The sequence below is a fragment of the Mus caroli genome, unplaced genomic scaffold (genome assembly GCF_978045245.1).
Source record: "Mus caroli unplaced genomic scaffold, Mus_caroli_1 scaffold_20, whole genome shotgun sequence".
Taxonomy (NCBI): Eukaryota; Metazoa; Chordata; class Mammalia; order Rodentia; family Muridae; genus Mus; species Mus caroli.
In genome coordinates this window covers 20092057-20112360 of record NW_028227275.1, presented here as the reverse complement: position 1 = coordinate 20112360, position 20304 = coordinate 20092057, and the positions used below count along the sequence as shown (strand labels likewise).

General features: G+C 40.4%; 1 protein-coding gene across 2 annotated transcripts in view; it reads right to left on the bottom strand.

Annotated features, from left to right (window-relative positions):
* Positions 1 to 536: 536 nt before the first annotated feature.
* The window catches only part of Tm9sf3 (transmembrane 9 superfamily member 3), a 55192-nt gene continuing 35424 nt past the window's right edge, over positions 537 to 20304 (bottom strand). Inside the window, exons 10-16 of one of the 2 annotated variants that reach the window (XM_021151355.2) lie at positions 13273 to 13412; positions 10912 to 10980; positions 7763 to 7909; positions 6967 to 7050; positions 6765 to 6841; positions 4720 to 4811; positions 537 to 4580 (exon numbers count right to left, since the gene is read on the bottom strand). In XM_021151355.2, the coding sequence (XP_021007014.1) occupies positions 4744 to 4811; positions 6765 to 6841; positions 6967 to 7050; positions 7763 to 7909; positions 10912 to 10980; positions 13273 to 13412 (585 nt within the window). In that variant the 3' untranslated portion in view covers positions 537 to 4580; positions 4720 to 4743. Of the gene's footprint in view, positions 4812 to 6764; positions 6842 to 6966; positions 7051 to 7762; positions 7910 to 10911; positions 10981 to 13272; positions 13413 to 20304 lie in introns of both variants that reach the window. The other variant, XM_021151354.3, reaches the window with a different exon arrangement.

Below are 20304 nucleotides of genomic sequence, written 5' to 3'. Positions count from 1 at the left end.
TTCTGTGGCATAGAATCTAGCCTAGTTTTCCAATCAGACAAGATCAGAAGTCAGCCAAATCTACACCAAGCAACCTATATGGCTGACAGTGGTTCAAATCTTATCTATAAAGAGAAGTCAAAAGAATAGGGAGAAGAACAGCATTTAAAAAGAAATCATATTCACTATACAATTCTTTCCACTTTTCTGTACATCGTTTTTTTTCAAAATACAAAAAAGGCAGGCATGGAAATCAACCCTGAAATATTAAAACTCTTTATTTCTCTGCTGGCCACCTCTGCGGTAGGTTCACAACAGGGCCATGTCCTAGAGTTCTGTATGCATTGTTCTAGAATGCCTGAGTTCTCACGTAGAGCGTATGAGTCTTCAACATCAACTTAGGTCTTATCTGACCCCTGACAACTGCTGAGTCCTGAGTTACTAACTGGAGGATGGATGTCATCGGTCACATCTTGGCAAGCAGGCTGATGATGACAAGTTATCTTGCCCCTCATGCCTCAGTTTACCTGTTTCACAAAGGAAAGAAAGCAAGCATCCAAGGGAAGTATTTAATTTTTTATTACTTTTTTTAAAAAAAAAATCCAACTTTAGATAAATTAACAGACTAGATTAGAACCTCAATTGTATCTGATACATCATATGAGGGATTTCTATTACTAAAAAGCCAACTGGAATACAGCCTACACAAAACCAGAGTGTATACAAAATGGAAGTGATATGGGCAAACACCATGTCTTCCCACCTGCTGACTGTCCATGGAGGTTTGTAGGTTCAAGGTGAGCACAGATGGGAAGCCCAAATGAGACTGGTTTTACAGGAAAACCCTGCTGTTCTTCGAGAACCCTTTCCCTCCTGACATTTAGCTCCTACGTATAGCACTTAGACATGTTCAAATGACCTAAGCTGATGGTGGGGATAACCATAAACTGTACCTTGCCTAGTCCACCAGAATTTCAGTCGGCCTCTTTTATGGCAACTATGACATATCTTTTCACCTTTGCACACTTCGCACACAGCTCCAGTGGGAGCGTTACACGAGGAAACCTTCCAGCATGCTCATCTGGACCGCAAGGCTTACAGAACATCTGCAGGTGTGCGCCACTCTTCTGTTCTACCCTTTCTGCAAATCTAGTCTTCAACGCACTTTCAAACCATCCTCTCATCTCTTTAACACCTTCATTGCTAATATACAGCTTAACTACAGTATTTTACATGACAGAAAACATGAACGTCTGTGCTTCTGCACATCACTACTCAGATCACATGTTCATTAAGTAAAAGAGAATGAAGCACTAAAATAAATGTTCACATCTGAACTGAAAACCCAGATGGAATGCAGTGTGCAGGTTTCTACAAAAGGCTTTTGCCCCTAGAATTCATGTATAGAAGCCCTTCGGTATGTAGCTATTCCTAGACAAATTACACTAATATACTTTTTCCTTTTTATATTTGTAAAAATTCAGTTAAGTTTAAAAATAACATCTGCAAGACATTTGGCATAAAGTGATTAGTAAACATTTAGGAAACAAATGCTATATCAAAATAAGCACAACTTGTGGATAAACCCTTAAATCAAGTGACTTTTGGAAGAACTGGAATTTGCAGCAACTACCTTTAGAAAGAGGGCCACCCATCGTCAGTGGAAACACGCAAGCATAGCAGCTGTGAGGTACAGATGGCAAATACAGTGATTATTCTAAGGGCCTGGGCTTCTCCACAACCACCGTGGCCCGGGAGCCTACACAGTACACCAGCACACTGGAGTCTCTCTAACCAGCTCTTAACAGCTTCTTCCTACTTTTGTACTTGGGAGACCAGTATAAGGATGTCAGTTTCTAATGCAGTTAATTTTCAGGAAGCATGCTTAAACTATGTTCTTAGTTTTTGATAGTATTCAGACTATCAGCTGACAAACTAAGCAGCTATTAGTAAACTAAATACAGCATTAATGGAGTACAAAAGCCCCTTCTAATTAACGTAAGTAATATTGTTTGAACTATTCTACTGAGAACTAGTGAGAGTTAAGCCACCTGTGACCTATATCTTTTTCAAGATATACATTTATGTCACCCCTGTGTGAAGTTATAAACCAATCAATACAAGTCATTTTATAAAGGATCTTTCAAGATAATTCGTATCCATTTTAGTGTTCTTAATACATTTAAAAATTATTTTTCATTGCAGAGTTCAAACAACTCCAGAGCTCAACCTGAACCTAGCAGAACAAACAGGTGCACCCGAGATCGGCATGTTCTCTGACAACCCTATACTTGACCTGCATGATTACGAAAAACATTTTATTAAGACAAAAATTTGCTGTCCAATTTATAATACTCTATTAAGCAGAAAAAGTGTTGCTTCATTTTTAGAGATAGAATGTCACAGAGCGCAGGATAGTCCTGACACTCCCTAGCCGAGGCTACTTTGCACTTCTCATCTTCCTGTCTCTACCTGCTGAATGCTAGGATTGCAAACATGCTCTGTCACGCCCCGTTTATACAGTGTGAAGGACTGAACCCGGGCTCTGTGTAAGCTAGGCACCCCAGCATGTAGACTAAGTGTTCTTATACTAAAGACTTTGACAGGTTACATGAAATAAACAGTGCCCTTTAGTTTAAGATCCTAAGGGCAGACGAGAAAGAGAAATTATCAGTAGGTGACATTGAACCCAAGCTGCTGGGTTAAAGGTGACTGGCCATAGCTCTATTCACATTGTTTACAGCTCACTTAAGGTTAGGAATCCAAATCTCACACACTAAAGATGTCACACACCTCAGAGTAAGACGTGAGGGCACGTGGGGTGGGGGTGGGGGTGGTGGTTCATCGATTTATAAAAATAACTCGTGTAACCCTGAATATATGAGTTTCACGTTAAGGTTTAACACAGATGAGCTGAGTCTTTCTAAAACCACCAATACAACAGTACAGTTTTGGGAATCTGCAGAACAAACTACTAAATCAGAAACTCAGTGGTTCTAGAAAAACCTCACAGTGTGGGCAGAACCTGAAAATATATGTACAAACTAAAATGATTTCTTGAGATTGCCACAGTCTTCATGTCTCACCACTAAAGGAGCTACACTGCAGTCCCTTCTTCTTTACCCGGCACAGCAACCCAGTGAGTGTTTAACTTGTATGTCACCATGTCATAGAAAGGGAATACTTATGCTGTACGTAGCCAAGCAGTCAGACTCTGTTCTTTTTTTCCCTTGAAACAGAGTCTCCCAGAGTAGCAATAACTCACTCTCTAGCCCAGTTCTCAAACTTACTACAACCTTCCACCATAGCTTCCCTGGTGCTGGGATTACAGGCATAAACTATCACACTTGGACCTGAGTTTGGGGATTGTAATGAGTGTCCTTTGTATTTCGAAAGTATGCTTTATATTTTATTTTTTAAAAATGACATTCTATAATATGGCCTTCTGAGAAGGTATCTTCAAATTATAAACACATCTACTGTCACAAAACAATTTGGTCAGGAAATTTTATTTGAACATTCTAAAGCAATAATGCTTTAGATGTTACTTAAATGTCCCAGACAGGATTAACAAAATTAAATGTTTCTAAATTACAAATTTAGCTCCAGTAGGAGTTTCATAAAAGAAGAAAACAACCCCCTCCCAAAAGAAGTGTGACACACACATTTTGAAGAAACCCCAATGTTTCATGCAATGGTAGGCAAGATGTAAAAGGCCACCCAAACCCATACGTTTCTACACCAATCATCATCCCAATACAGTCCTCCAGTCAATCTGTACATCCAAATGCACCCAGGAACCTACACCTACGCGACATTATTAATGTTATATACATTTATTGCCCCCCTTGTTTTGTTTAATAATTTCTTATGTAAAGCCTTCATTGAAACCAAAAAAAAAGATGGCAGATTAACTTGGGGGGGGGGGGAGGGAGATAATCACTTTAGACATTCAGTTAAAATGTAAATTATCTAAATCTCCAAATGTGGAATAAAAACAAGCATCTTCTCCATTTAACACTTTGCTTGCTAACTGTACAGTAAATTGTATTATAGAGAGTGCACCTCTATTTCCATACTGTATCTTCTTTGGATGGAATTGAGAAAGCTGGTTAATTTTAAGATAAATAAATGAGGTTGATCCAACTAAGATTAAGATGACAGCAGATATATTCCATGCAGAATTGAATAGCTTTTAATTTTGTTTTTAAAAAAAAGATGCAGTTGAATGGAGGGACGACCAAAACAGATCAAAAAAGAACGCAGGTTCAATATATAAAAATGTCCCACAACACATCAACAATGGCAGTAAAAATAAGAGAAAAAGTAATCTTTCTGGAACATCATTTTTCAGTAACATAGAAACACCAAGTGCCAGGAAGATTTCTACTTATGGGATTTTAGCATCCAAGTTTCCCTCTAGTTATTTTATTGGAACAAATGCTTTAAATAAACTATTTGTCCTCTTCACTGAAGAGAGCTGGTCTATTTCATCTTTAATGAGCTAGTTTGGGGAAGATTAGCCATGTACTGTAGTAAAGCCTACTGCATAAAATCCAAGCATCTGCTGTGAACAGCTGGAGAAAGCAGTCAGTAAGAACCTAGGATCAATGGAAATAGATGTTACTTGAAGCCATCCACAAAAGAGACCCACAAAGTACCCAGTGTCAAGCCCAAATCTCTTCTTGCGATTATTCTTCTTTTCTGTGCGAGTTCCACCCTCATGAAAGAGAAACTGACCCAGTTCCATGTTGTCGCAGATATCTAGTCAATTTTCACATTAGTATAGATTTTTCGAACAAAGGCACTTGTTCCCATGTAACCGATTGCTCCTGAAACAAACAAACAAACAAAAACATATTTTGAAACAAATACAATGGAACCAGGGTCTGCCAGTTACAAATGCTAAAATATTCTGTTCTAGAGAGTTCTGTTCTTTTCTTCAAGGTCATGTCTTTATTAAAGTAATGCCTCTCTGAACTTCTTAAATGGTATCATTTGCTTTAAAAGCATCTGTTATAGCCAAACCTACCCCATTATTTAGAGTCTAATCACACTTACTATTAGTATAGTCAGTAATTGTGGATTAACAGCTCACAAAGGAAAGAGTAACTTGATAATGACAAATGCAGCCCATTAAAGCAATACTAGCTTTTTTTTTTTTTTTTTGACACATCTTGCTATATATGTAGCCCTGAGTGTCCTTGAATTCTGGAACCTTCTGCCTCAGCCTTGTAGGTGCTGGTATTAGAAGTATGAATGACCATGCATGGCAATATCAACATATACTTCCAAATTCATACAGAGCCTTAAGAAGTCACAGGGAAGCTTTGGGATTGAGAAAAGCCAGAGGCAGTAGTGCTGGAGCTCTAGAGAAAAGTACTTCCCCACGCCTCCTTTTCATATGCGAGACAGAAAAGCTGTACAAAGGCTTACCTACTTCAGGGGATAAACAAGAGACAGGTAAGTGGGTCAGGAGGTTTAACTGCCGGTTTCAAACAATGGATAACTGGGGTTCAAAATTTCAGAACGCATCTTGTTAATAACATATTTACCTTCTGTGTCTAATAGCCCCCAGCACATGAAAGTTACTTAATTACTATTTGTTGAATAAGTGAATGAGTGGGAGATGAATGAACAGACCAAGGAGCCCTTTAGAGAAATACGTGGGCATTTTTGTGTTGCTTTTTAAACTTGGGACTTTGGATAGATGACAACAACCACTCTTCACTGGATTTATTCCTTAAATTTTTAAAAATTAATTTTCTATGAATGAATAGTACACATACACAGAATCTACCTAGTCACTCTTCTAACAGTACTAGAAATTGAATCCAAGGGTTTTTGCATGTTAGACAAGCACTCTGAGCTACACCTACAACCATGAACCAATCTGTATTCACCAAACTGGCAAATCTCAAGGTAACAAAAGAGCTGAGGGAAGGCTTTCTCTATAAAGGAGTCTCTGCTAACAGAAAATGAGTAAGAGTCACAATGTTATCATCACCAATGAAGGTAGGCAGTGACTATCAAAGGCTTCCAACTTCACATACATCCCATGCCTCCAATCAAACTGTACAACCATCTGTTGTAGCATTCTTGAATTAGCACTGAGTACAGTAGGTTTATTTAGCTGAAACTACTATTTTATAGGAACACTGGAGAGTTCCATGGCAAAACAGCCCAGGGCTACAATCAGCCAAACCCACTGTGGGAGACTAGACAGGCCTGCTGCATCCACTGCCAGTGCCTGTGCTGCCTTCCGATGCTGCATGCACACCAACGTCCCACAAGTGTCTACACAGAACTCTTTCAGGCAACACCTGCTGACATTACAATCCTTCCCCGTGACCACATGCTTTAAGTGCCAATGTTAAACCACAGCGTGTGCCAGGCCCACACTTGTAGTTCCTGAAGTTTACACAACACAGAAAAACACTGTATCAAAACAAGACAATTCCCAGTATGGATGAGAAACCGATCGCAGTAATTCTGTGCTATGTAGCATCATTAGAATGGATACAAAAATTGAAATTAAGCAGACCAGATTTTAAGGGAATCAATGAGTATAAAGGCAAACTTCTGAATTCATTTGGTGTTCCTGATAAAGCAAAAGAACAGAATTCCTTGTTTTTATTTATTTAATTATTATTGGGTGAGTCATGTGGGCCACCGCACATGGAGGTCAGAGGACAATTCTCTGGACGCAGTTCTCTGGTTCCAGCTTTCTATTGGGTCCCAGTGATGAAACTCAGGTTTGTGAGGCTTGAGCAGAAAATACTTACCACACATTATCCCCAAGGCTGTGCTAAATACCGCCATATATCCAAAGTAAAATGATGTTTGAAACAAGCCATACATCCTGCAATACAACAGAATAAAGTTCAACACACAGATTGTTCTTTCAGTCTGAGGCTTTTCCCTTGGGTAAAGGACAGTGTAGTCAGACATGAGAGACCTCACCCACCCACCCACCCACTCACTCACTTGGTTTTGAAGAAGTAGTAGTAAAAGGAGTACATGTAAACGTAGATCGCGGTTGACGCCGCAGACAGGAAACTCGTCCACTGCCTGCAATCAAACCAAAATTAAAACCAGTTATGTTTCTGGAATAAACAGCACTCCAAATTATAAGGCAAAGAATTTTACAAAAATATCCTTTATAAGCCTGCATGCTTAAAGACAAATCCTTGTATCTGGTGCTTGAGTGTTAGGAGAGAAGAGTCTAGGACTAGGAATGCCTGTGTCTGGCCAGGTTCTCGGAGTGACTTTAAGTACTCCAGCTCCCTCAGAGCTCAATGCAGGGCGCTTTGCAGAAATATCCCAAACAGGACAAACAATTTGACTCAAACTATTTCCCATCAACTTCACATCGTATTTACAACTAGAGAAAACACATCCCTCTATTATATCTTTTTTATTTACCCATCTTCTTTGCCTCCCCAGGGCTAGGACTTCAAGTGTGCACTGCCATGCCCAGGTCCTTTATTCTCTCCAGCAACACAATTCTGCGCAGTCCTCTCCTCAGCTTGACGAGTTTCAGATGCAAACCTATGCTATTATATGCTATGCTATGCTATTAGCGTACTGGCTGGATGTGGTAGCACACACCTTTAATCCCAGAACCTGGGAGGCAGAGGCAGGTGGATATCTTTGAGTTTGAGAACAGCCTGGTCTATACAGCAAGTTCCAGGACAGCCAGAGTTATATAACAAAGAGATCCTGTCTCAAAGATCAAAAAAAAAAAAAAAAATCCTGAGAGGCCCCACCCTCCGGCACTTACCACCTGTAATCCTCTGCGTTTAGCAGGAAGTACGTGCAAACAATGGTCACACAGACAGTCACAATGCACAGGATGACCAGCACCAGCATCATGAAGCCATAGACATAGTAGATCTTATATGCCCAGAAGGACGTGAAGATGAAGTACCTGGGAGAGGCAATGAGGACATCCTTGAGGCTCACTGCCCTCACTGTCTTAGCTCTCACTTTTATGTCACTTAAAACTCATTACCATCCTTCCTAGTAATTCCCAGTTTCTCTTAACTCTCATTTATTAAATATTAAAATTATTTTTTTTAAAGAACAAACTCTTTAAGAAGGCATTTATCTCTGAGCAAAATGACCAAATTAGCAGTTTAAAGACGTTAAAATGTTGGAGAACAAATGAGAGCAGCCCCAATCTACATTTGTAAAATAAAGTCAATTCCTTCATTCGTTCACTTTTTAAAACACACCACCACTCAAGTAATATATTTCACATTTTATAAAACATTTTATTAAATAGAAAAACAAGTGATAAACTAAGAATATACAGAATTAGAAAAGAAAACAAACCAGGAGGCCAAAGTCTGACAGAGACTGACACTGTCTCAGAGGACAGTGAGAGAAAGCACTAGTATTTCTCAAGAAGAAAACAAAATTCTCTTTAAAATCTATTGCTCAAACCTCCTGCATTCAGAACAGGGTCCTTCTTTTTAAGAAATTTCTCCCCTAGCTGGGCGTGGTGGCGCATGCCTTTAATCCCAGCACTTGGGAGGCAGAGGCAGGCGGATTTCTGAGTTCAAGGCCAGCCTGGTCTACAAAGTGAGTTCCAGGACAGCCAGGGCCATTACAGAGAAACCCTGTCTCAGGAAAAAAAAAAAAAAAAAAAAAAGAAAGAAAGAAATTTCTCTCCTGTTTTGTAATCCATTTATTCAATAATATAACCTTTTAGAAACTATTACAGATCCCTTGCGACAGATTAAGGGATGGCACAGGAAAGTTTGGAGGAAAGAAGAAAAGAGGGAAATTTTGAGATATACAATCTCAAAAAAAAAAATTAAAAACCCCTTTTTTTATTCACTTATTTTGAAAGCAAGTGAGCAGTGAGGATCAGCACTGTAGGGGAAGCATCACTCCTGTCTAGGAGATAATTACTCCCCGGCAGAACACCCCAGTAACAAGCCAACCCTGGCCTCTCTGATGTGCACTTCCAGGCACCCACCAATACTTGTAGTATACTCACAGCGTATGGTCAACAAAGACACCTATCTATTTATGTATTTCTACTTATGAGTTGTGCTGGTTACTCTTTGTCAACTTGACACAAGCTAGAATAATCTGGGGAGAAGCCCCTCTGTTGGGAGACTGGCTCCATTAGACTGGCTTGGAGGCAAGTCTTTGGGGCATTTTCTGGTTGATATGAGAAAGCCAAGACCACTGCAGGCAGTGCTACCCCTGGGCAGGTGGTACTGGGCTGTACACGACAGCAGGCTGAGCAAGCCACGGGAGGAAGCCAGTAAGCAGGATTCAGTTCCTGCTCTGATTTTCACTGTGTACTGTGATTGGGGTATATATGCCAAATAAACCCATCTCCCCACGCTGGTGTTTTATCAGTAAAAGAAAGCAAACTACGGCATCAATTGGTACCAGGAATGAGCATACTGCTGTAACAGACCTATGTTATTATGGGAGAATTCCGAAAGGAATCTAGAACTTAGGGCTGAAAAGCCTTTGAGTGAGTGTTCAGGGCTTTAATGGTCTGTTGTGGGAACTTGAAAATACTACTGAGAAAAGTACGGACAATTGAGACCTGGCTTAAGTTTCAGAGGAAGTTTTGAGAATTCCTCAAATAGTCTATTGGGCTTTTTCTGTGGGTACTTTGAATTAAGAATCTGTGCTTTCTGGTCAACTGGTGCTTAAGAATCAACTGTAATTAACAAGAGACCACACCACTGAAGTGACACCTTTGCTTGACTGAACAATTGATGCTGGTTAATTAAGAAGGGACCAGCATAACTAAAGTGAAGTCATCTGGGAGTCTGTCCTTGGTGTCAGCACAAATGGTTGTGGTCCAGAGAGGCCAACGCTGCATCTCACTGCATCTCTAGCTAGCAGTTAAAGTTGGTAACATGAGTCTCCCGGACAGTGCTCGTCATGGTGGCATGGAAGCTCAGGATTGGAGAGGTCATGGAGAGAAGTGGAAGCCTGGCACAGTGAAGGCCAGAGGAGGCCTTAGTGACAGAGCAGCCATAGCGTAAGCAGTCCTGTGCAGGAAAGCCACTTTGGAGCCTAAAAGCTGTGTGTTCTGTGGGTGGCAGAGCCCGAGAAGTGGAACTACCCAAGCACTCAGGAGCCCAGAAGGTTGTGAGTGAACCAGTCCGTTGACGCTAAGCGGTTTGTACTGTTAAGAGTCTGGTTTTGGTTTGAATTGATTGTGATTGTGCCCTGGCTCTTCGCTCTTCGAGTAAAAAATAACTTTTCATTTTAGAAGAGTAAACAGTTGACATTTTGGACTTTTAAAGAATTCTTAGATGTTTAAAGTGTTGAAAATTTTAAACACTATAGGACTTTTATAGTTAGTTAAGTTTTATATTGTATGACTAATATGAGATCTTGGGGATAAACAAAAAAGGAAAATTATGGTTATGATGTATTTGTGTCAAACTGATAAAGGGTCAATTGTGCTGGTTAGAGTTTTGTTTTTTTAGTTTTTTAGTTTTGTCAGCTTGACAGCAGATAGGATAATCTGGGGAGACTGAGAAAATGCCTTTATCTCACTGGCTTGTAAGCAAGCCTTTGGGGTCTTCTTGGGAATTGATTAAGAAGGCGGGGAATGCCACCCCTGGGGAGGTGAAGTTGGACTGTACAGGAGAACAGGCTGAGCAAGCCAGTAAGCAGACTCTTCTGTCATCGGTTTCAGCTCCTGCTCCCAGGGCCCTGCCGTTCCCTTTATAATATACCGTGACTTAGACTCTCTGACCCTGTGAGTTGAGCAAAATTATTTCTTTACAAAAGTTGGCAACCTCGGTATTTTATTATAGCCGTGCAAAACTGACTTCAGAGAGACCATCTTATCTGATGGTTCCATACCAATATAACATACTCTAAATATTCAAATTCCTGTTCTAACTAAATCTTTCAAAACACAAAAACATTATCAAAACTTACATTTCAATAAAGATTGATCCAAAAGGTAAAATTCCTCCCAGGCAAACAATAACTGCAGGCTCCATAAACCTGGAAAATATGAAAACTAACAGTACATTTCTAGCATGATTTTCATAATTTATACAAATCCCAATTAATAGGTGATACTTAGTACTGTCATATCAATGGATAAGGACAAACCAATAAAAAGAAAAGCCAAAATGCAAACAGGCATAAAAATGTGAGGAGACTTCAAATTAGTCATCAACTCGATCCAGTATTCAAGCTTGAGTGAACTATTTGAGGAAGACATACTGTCTCTACCAGCAGAACAAGAAACAGTAAGTACTCACTCCCAGTTTCCCAGCTTTGGTAACTTCTGAGAACTCCATAAGCATTTACTTACAGAAACTCAAAGGGGGAGGAGGGGGTAAAAAGAAAAGGAAAAGTCTTGAGGCACAAGTTCTCATAAATGGTCTTGTCAGTTCTTTACCCACTTTCTTCTTGGCTCTAATTCCTTTCCAACAAATTAAATGATGCAGGTACGGTCAATTCTGATTTATGAGGACAAAGAAAGACTAAGAAATAAAATGCAAACTTCATCCCTCTAGTTAACATTCCTGAGTGAAATCACTGACTCTCTACCTGGAATGTTTTAACTCCATGCTCTCCTTCCAGCAAGCACGGGCACTTCTCAAGCCTTCCCTTTGTATTTCTGGAAGACTCTACTTCTTCGCCCATCAGGATGACTCCTGGACTCCCCTCCATGGCAGAACTTACTACAATCTATTGTAACTCTCTACTGACTCACATCAGATGCCATTAACTAGACTGCTGGCCAGCAGCTGCTACTTGTCTAGGCATTCCCAAGACCTAGGACAGCATCTGGACAAGCAAGATACCAGACTGTTAGCTCTGGGGCAAGCAAACTTAAAAAACAAAACAACAACCAAAACAATCTCAGAATGAGAAAAGACAGACTTAAAAGACAGAGAGAAAAAACAAACTTAAAAGTCATTTATTATCATCTTCCTTGTTTTTATAGAAAGCCAAGGTCCTGAGGTTAAAACTGATTTATCCTAGGTAACCATCCAATAAAAAGCCAGATCTAGTACTCAGATTTTGGTTCCCATGTGATTAAAAACCAACAAGAGAATGAAGCGACAGCCGAGCGAGCCTTCCTACGTAGACCTAGCAGTGGCCTGCCTAGGAAAGTGAGGGCGCCTGCTGCTTACCTCTCCCTAACCTACTTCCCAAAGACCTCTGTGCTTGCTGACTAGGCTCGCCTTTTACCCTTTCTTCCCAGCAATAAGTTGAGCACAAGGATATTAATGGGACCTAGTGATCTAATACTGACTTAGGGAAAAAGTGTTTAAAAACTCAATTAAAAACTCTTCAATTCAAAGTTTCTTATAGGCACCAATATAACAAAGACAAGCACATAATAACCCCTAAAATTAGAGTAGGTCACTCTCCTCTGAATCAAAGCTTTTAGACTATGGGTCATAAACTCAATGTGTATATTGTACCAATTTCAGCAGGAGTAAAAGGTTTGTGAACATTCAATGACCAAAAATTAATTCAAAATCAAGCAAACATGAACCCAAGGTGTTTCTGGCAGTGCTCACCCACGCTGCACCATGGGACTTCATTGATCCTTGGTCCTGAATATTTAAATGTGTATATTTGATGCCATGCAATACTGACCAGTGCTATCTAAAACACAGCTCAGATCCAGTCTGCTGTGTTACAAACTGCAATGTTTACTATCCCTACAAAGTTTTCTGCTTATAGAAACATAATGGTTTAATTATGGAAAACAAAGACTTTTAATGTTTTCCCTATTATTTTTTTAGCATAGAAAGTATCAAATTAGTATATCTTTGGATTGTTTTGTGTTCAAATATTTAATTACACTGATCTCAATCATAATTTATCTCTCAATTGGTAAACTTACATGGGAATAAATAGGCCAATGTTTAGAATAAAGTATCTGGAAGGAAAAGGACATTATAAACTAGTAGTTGGCAGATTGTTCAGCAATTGAGAGGGTTTCAGATTTTGTGTTCCAATAAAACTTTATTTACAAAAACTGGCAATGGCCACATCTGACCACAGGCTTACAGAACTGTCGACGCTTTATTTCCACCTCTACACACTAGTGTATTTGTCAAAATACTGACAGTGAATCGCACTAATATTCAGATGGCAGAATAAGGGCATAGCTTATTATACTCTTTACAATGAGGGTTGATGGGAAAATGAAAATGAACAAATTTGTAAACTTCTACAGTCATCTGCATAAACACAAGCTATATGCACACAACAGCCTTAAGAACTCATACACTGTGACACAGCAAATAAGCGTTAGCATCTGTTTACCATTTTTTCTCCGGGATGGGACGAGGCACGGCATTGACACGACAAGGGAAGTTGGGCTGACCCGACAGATTTCGACCCAGTATTGTACCAACGAGATTTAGAGGAAGGATAACAAAGAAACAGATGCAACAAACGGCCACCTGCAAATTAAATAAAAACGTATGTGGTTACTCAGAGAACAAAACCACTAATAAAGACAAGTAAGACACCTGAAAACTCAAACGCCCTTTGGTCACAGAGAAAATGTTAACTTCTAGTAAGGACAAAACAACACAAGGAATGCACCACTGGAAAGAGGAGAAAATGTCCCCGCGGAATCCAACACAGGTTGAACTCTTTCCTTCCCACCCTCAGCTCCCACTGGGCCTACGCTTCCTGGCTGCCTCTGACAGAGCACCTTTTAGATCTCTTCCTGTCATCTATCCTGTTTTTGACATGTCTACTCCTTATCAAGTACCAAGTCACTTGATTATATTTTATTGAGCTCCTAATTCGCACAAGGAGTTCCCCAAATGCTAGTCCCTTAAGTATAAGGTGAAGAACATTTCGAGTGAGGCTAACTTTCCATGAGCACACAGCTAGTACAAGCCAGCCCAAAACTCAAATTCAGACTTGTTGGGCTCGGGGTACTTTTCTCTTTTATAATACCTTAGAACACTAACAGAAATGTGTGTGTGTGTATACGTGTGTGTACTATAATAAAACAATCCAAATATTACCCTGCCCATTCAAAGTCTAAAATTATAGAAAAGACCATAATTATGAAAATGCTTATTTTGTGGTGTTTTTAGAGGACACTGAGATACTTTCTTCTGGAGAATATCTGGTTAAGACATCTCCACTATGGAACAGTAAAACAGAACCGATTATCTCTACAATCTCTGGATTCTACCGTTGGAGATTCTAACGTAGGAACGCTGAGTAGAAACTGAAGAAACAAGACGGAACAACAGAGATGGCGTCACAACACTCTTGAAAACATCAGATTCAGGAACTTACTTGTCTCAGTTGTTAGGACACAAATTCATGCTAACGTAACAAAGATGTGCAATGTGAGAAATAAACAAGCACTGTAGGGCTTGTAAATATTGCATTATGAGTTAAGTGAGGCATATATATGAGGGTGGCAAACCCAGGCTGCTTGCTGTTGAGTTCCTCCTAGTTACTGTCAGATCAGATACCTTAACACAGTGCTTCCCAACCTGCGGGCCATGACCATCAGAAAACAGGCATTTCTGATGATCCTGAGAACTGAGTGACCGACCATTCAATAGCAAAATTACAGTTATGAAAGTAGCAACAAAAATAATTTTATGGGTAGGGGAGTCACTACAACATGAGGAACTGTAGTAAAGGGTCATGACATTAGGAAGGTTGAAAACCACTGCTTAACACATAATAAAGAGCTCTGTGCCTTCCTTTACCATAACATTAATTTCAAATAAGAATAAGAGAAACTGAAGGGAATGTTCCTATGTGAGATCCATGGCCAAGAAGAATGTTTATAAAGCCATCAACAGAACCTCACTGATGAAGGTACAGGACCTCTGTAGGCATTTGATTTGGAACTCTTTTTGAAAAGAGTGGGTTGGTCTCTCTCTCTCTCCCTTCCCCTCTGTCCTTCTCCCCTCTATCCACTTTCTTCCTCCTGTCTCTGCTCACCCCACTCTGAGGCAGTCTCATGTATTCCAGGATAGCTTTAAACTTGCTATGTAGCCAAAAATGACTTTGAGCCTCTGGCTCTCCTGTCTGCTGAAATTAATCACATGTATATGATACTGGGTGGGGAAGAACCAGGCTCTTGTGCATAGGCCCACACTCTATAAACTCTGCTACCTCCTCAGCCCAGGAAAACAGTTGGCTTTTTTACATGTCCCTAAGTCTAATAACATAGATTCAAACACATTCTACAGAAAATATTAACAAGAGAGATCTTAGAATGACTCATTTCCATACAAACATCAGAATCACATTTCTTTTATTTTTGGGTCTATATTTGGACTTCTAGCAAGTGTCACAGAGTAAGGAAGTTTGAAATGGTCTGTGGATCTCCCTCTCTCCTCATCAAGCACGCACACATGGGATAGCATTTGAAATGTAAATGAAGAAAATATCTAATTAAAAAAAAAAAGCAGTTAGGTCACAGTACAGACTGCTTCTTGAGTCTGTCCAGAGAGATGCAGGAGGGTGTGCCTAATGTCTTCAGGTTGAGACCTGACCTTGTAAGAGTGAACAGTGTCTTAAAGGGTCATGCTCACGTTATGATCACAGCTCTGTGAATAAGATATTCACAGAACATGTCCTTTGTTTGAGGGGCATCTTGTTCTTCAAGGAAACCCAGCATCCTCCTTAGGTACTGTAATAAATTGTCAGTTCCTTTAACATTTGGGCATGCCTCCTCACCATACCATCCCCTGGAAATATAAGCTAAAATAAAGCCTTTCTTCCAAAATAAAATAAAATAAAATAAAATAAAATAAAATAAAATAAAATAAAATAAAATAAAATGTTTTCCCATCAGATCTTTTTTATATAGATGATTAGAAGTTTGGACAGCTGCTTAGAAACTGTACTGGTCAGATGGAACCAGTTCCAAACTCTTCTCCATCAGACTCTATATGAGCTCACTTAGAGAATACAAGAATACAAGGCAAGCTGTTAGGACAGCGTGGCATGGAATCGACGCATTGGTCAAGCCTGGATTTTCTTAGTTTCAGTGCTAACACTGACTTTAAGTATTGAGTTGACTCCTATAATTCCTAACCCTGGACTTGAGACTTGCATTCATCCAACCTTATTTCTCTCGTTTTAAATTTAGAGTTCCTTAAAGCAGGCTCACAGTTGTATCTTGTTCCTCTACTGGGCTTTCACTTAAGGTCTCATTTTAAAATGAAACTTAGCAGCTAAGGATTCAAGAACCACTTGTCTACTGCACTGGTGAAATCTAACGCAAGGTCCTCATCCTGAGGGACGTGAAATGAGCAGAAGGGTGGGACAGAATTACTTCCCAGACAGAGATCTGTGTCCACACAAGAACAAGTTCAAAGTAAGCACTGCTTCTCAGTCCTTAATACACATAAACATCTACTAGCTAGTCACTCACACCCAGAAACCAAAGATCTATATAATACCTACATTTGCTTAGAGACTGGCTTTTGGGAAAATCTACAGTGTGCATGGGTTGCAGGAGCAAATGTAACCAGGACAGACTATTTTGGGAATTCGAAGGGAGACACTGTTAAAGGTAATCCATTCTAAGGAAACTTTAACTGCTCATAGCTATCTTGATTCTTAGGAACACACTCTCCGTCTGTCTCTCCCCTGTGCCCCCCTCTGTGTGTGTGTGTGTGTGTGTGTGTGTGTGTGTGTGTGTGTGTGTGTGAAGGAGGAGTGTGTGTGTGAGTGAAAGGGGAGTGTGGAGTTTCATAGCCCAGGCTGGCCTTGACTTTATATCATCCTGCCTTTATCACCAGCTGCTAGAATGTCAGTGGTCACCACCTGAGAAATCTATCACTGGCAGCCATTACTGTGTGCCAGTATTTCTTTGGCCCCTGCTCACAGCAGATGATTTCTATAACCACATTTCTAACTTATATTTTATAACTTTATTAAAAATCAGAAGTCTCAAATCAAGCATTCCAACCAATGGATCCCATAATACTGGTACTACCAACTCAAAGATCTGAGAAACCTGTTTACTGTCCACAGAGTTTCAACATGCTAGCTTATAACTGTCCATTGACTTGAAATGAAAAATGTGCCTCAGAAAGCTAACCTTATTAGAAAAAGCATTTTAAGAAAGCTGCAGACCAGTACTTCTCGTATAGACATATATATAGACATACAGGAGCTTTATTAAAGAAATATAGGACTAACTTAAGACTGTATCTCCAAAAATGCAGGGGAAAGCTGCTGCAAAACCCAACATTCATTTCCAACAGAAACTCCTGACTACCCAGGAACAGCAGGGCTCTATTACCTGATCAAGGGCATCCAAGACAAGCAAGGGCTTCCTTAAAGGCACAGAGCTGAATGCCCTCCCAGCCTGGCAGCACTTGGTGCAGTTGGTCCTCTGAAATGTATGGCACAATCTGCATGTGCCATGTCTACCCAATATTGTACCAGAGGTTTGGTCAGTAGGATGAGAAAGTGAGAGAGAAGAGGAGGAAAGGTGAAAAGGAAGTAAGTCTTTATTCATAAGCAACTTAAGAATACACAGGGGAAACGTAAGAAAACAACTAAGATGTAAGAGCTAACTTAGCCATGTGTGCTGGAAGGTAGCTCTCATCCTAGCACTTAGTTGGTAGAGTCAAGAGATGGGAGTTCAAGGCACAAAAGACTTCAATATCCATTAAAGAAGATGTATACACAAATAAGCAACCCTCCCCACAAAGCCTTCAATGTGACTCAAGCACTGAGAAATGAACTCTAGGACTGTTGTACCCTGACCGGATGGCTACATTTCAGAGGACCAACTGCACCAAGTGCTGGAATTGGTGCGGAACAAGTGAAATCTTTCTTTTACATTTTATGTGTATGGGGGTTTTGCCTACACGCATGGCTGTGCACCACTTGGAGAAACTCACCTTGACAGAAAGGGAGAAAAAGTATCGACAGCAAGCCCAGTGAACAGAACCCCATCTGCAGCACTCACAGCATGATCAATCAGTACATAAAAGCCTTGCGAGCTTTACTCCATGCAAGAAGTAACTGTGCTCACAATTTCTACTTAGTTCCTTTGAAAACTAACCAGGATAATGATTATGAAAACAATGTGAACTACAAAACACGCTGCCCCCATCAGAGCCAGTCTCCTTAGATGATGTCTTGAGCATTCTGCAGCAAACTGTTCCTCAGATTCAACTTAAAGCACAGTGCGTACTGCGCTGTAAGATCCCAACGCTCCATTCTGTACACGCAGAGCCTTTTCTAGGACTCTGGCCACATTTCTTCATCTTGTCCAGTAGGATGCCACTGTTTTTTATGCCATTGTGTTCTTCTAGGCTTCTAAAACCAACTCAAATGGGGAAATGATGGTGTTCTAACCATTTTGCTTTAATGAATTTGTACTAGCTCACAAAGCTCATTACCTACTTCTTCATCCTTTAAAAAAAGTTAATACCAGTTCTAAAATCTTGTGCCTCATCAATATAAATCCACTTCATTCTGTAAAGTGGAATCTACTTTCTTCCTTTCCCCCTAGAAAAGGAAATCTGGGTCCAGTTTCATGAACTTCTCTCCTGCCGTATGATATGCTGAGAAAACATGCACACAAGCCAAGACACTTCGGGCACGCCACACAGTCAAGTCCATGGCCTGGCTTCAGCTTAACTTCCTGCTCATCAGAGTGCTCCCTTTGCCTTTTCTTGTGTAAAAGTTATTTGATGAAAAAGAAAAGGAGGAAGAAAGAACTACCTTATCTGTTCCAATACTGAGCCCATGTTCTGAGGCTTTCTTACGAGTCTCTCTATAAAATGCATGTGTTTACCTGGTCATTACCCATAGTCAGCCAGCGTGTTTTCACAGGTCCTCACTACTGGGTACACAGTACACTTGGGCATTCTGTATGCTAACTACATCTGAGATGCAGCTATATCGTCAGTATAAAGTGCCATTAATTTGGCCTCCATCTCTTTACTGTGGTAATTTCTGATTATGTATCATGAATTTCCCACACTAGAATTTGAGTCCTCAAGTAATTTTTTTCCAGTTATTTATTGTTCAAGTAAACATAGGAGGACATCTTCCTATATGTTTGTAAAACCTGATTTCTAAAGCTTATGAATATTTCTGTGTTCAAGATTCCCATGCTCAGCTAAAACAGGCCTCAAAATGACAATCAACACAAACCACCTAGTACCCTTACCACTGTTTACTGCCTCAGAGACAAAACCAGGAGAACGCAGGATTTATGGGTGCATGCGGAGGTGAACACTGTTTAGAGTAGAAAGGTGATTAGGTCCCATGATACCCTGCAATTCTTAAACTACAACTATGGTTCTCTGAAAACCTATAACTCAAAATTCAGCATATGAGGCTTAACAGGTCACACAAGATTTCGTATCTACAATCCATTCTCAAAACACCCTGGGAAACCTGTCCTGTTCCCATTCTCAAGTGATATGAAACATTTACTCCCAAATAGGCTCTTGTGATTGAAAGTGTGGTTGGCTCCTAGCTGGTAGGGCTAAATCCTGGCATATAATCTAGTTACCTTGATTATGAGGGCTCCGATATAATCAATGTATCAACCCACTAATGGACTAGTAATCTGCTAGCAATACTGGTAGCAAGTAATGGGAAATGGCAGGAGTGAAGGGGTCATGGAAAGAGACTGAGGCTTAACACCATGTGGCAGGGTTGAAGTCCCTGAAGAGGTTGCAGAGGCCACTAGTGAAGGAAGGTTCAGCTTCAGTGTTCAGCATACTGAAGACATCCACAGAAGAAAGCAATCAAGCTGGGCAGTGGTAGCGCACGCCTTTACTCCCGGCACTTGGGAGGCAGAGGCAGGCGGATTTCTGAGTTCGAGGCCAGCCTGGTCTACCAAAGTGAGATCCAGGACAGCCAAGGCTACACAGAGAAACCCTGCCTCGAAAAACCAAAAAAAAAAAAAAAAGAAGAAAGCAATCAGCAGTATAAATAGACCCTGCTTGAGCTCACAAGACAAGCTGTGTGTGCTGGGACGGGAAGAGCTTTCCAGTCTGGAGCTGCCTAATCCCTCAAGAGTCCAAGTCAGTCCCAGATTCTGGACACTAAGCTACAATATTTGATTTATACTGTTAGATTTGGGGGGGTGGTACTTTAATCGTTTCTTTTGTTTGTTTTTTGTTTTTGCTTTGTTTGTTTTTCGAGACAGGGTTTCTCTGTGTAGCCCTGGCTGTCCTGGAACTCACTCTGTAGACCAGGCTGACCTCGAACTCAGAAATCCGCCTGCCTCTGCCTCCCAAGTGCTGGGATTAATGGTGTGTGCCACCACGCCTGGCTTAATCTGATTGTTACTATGCCCTGGTTCTCTCGTTTTTGGAAAGTATA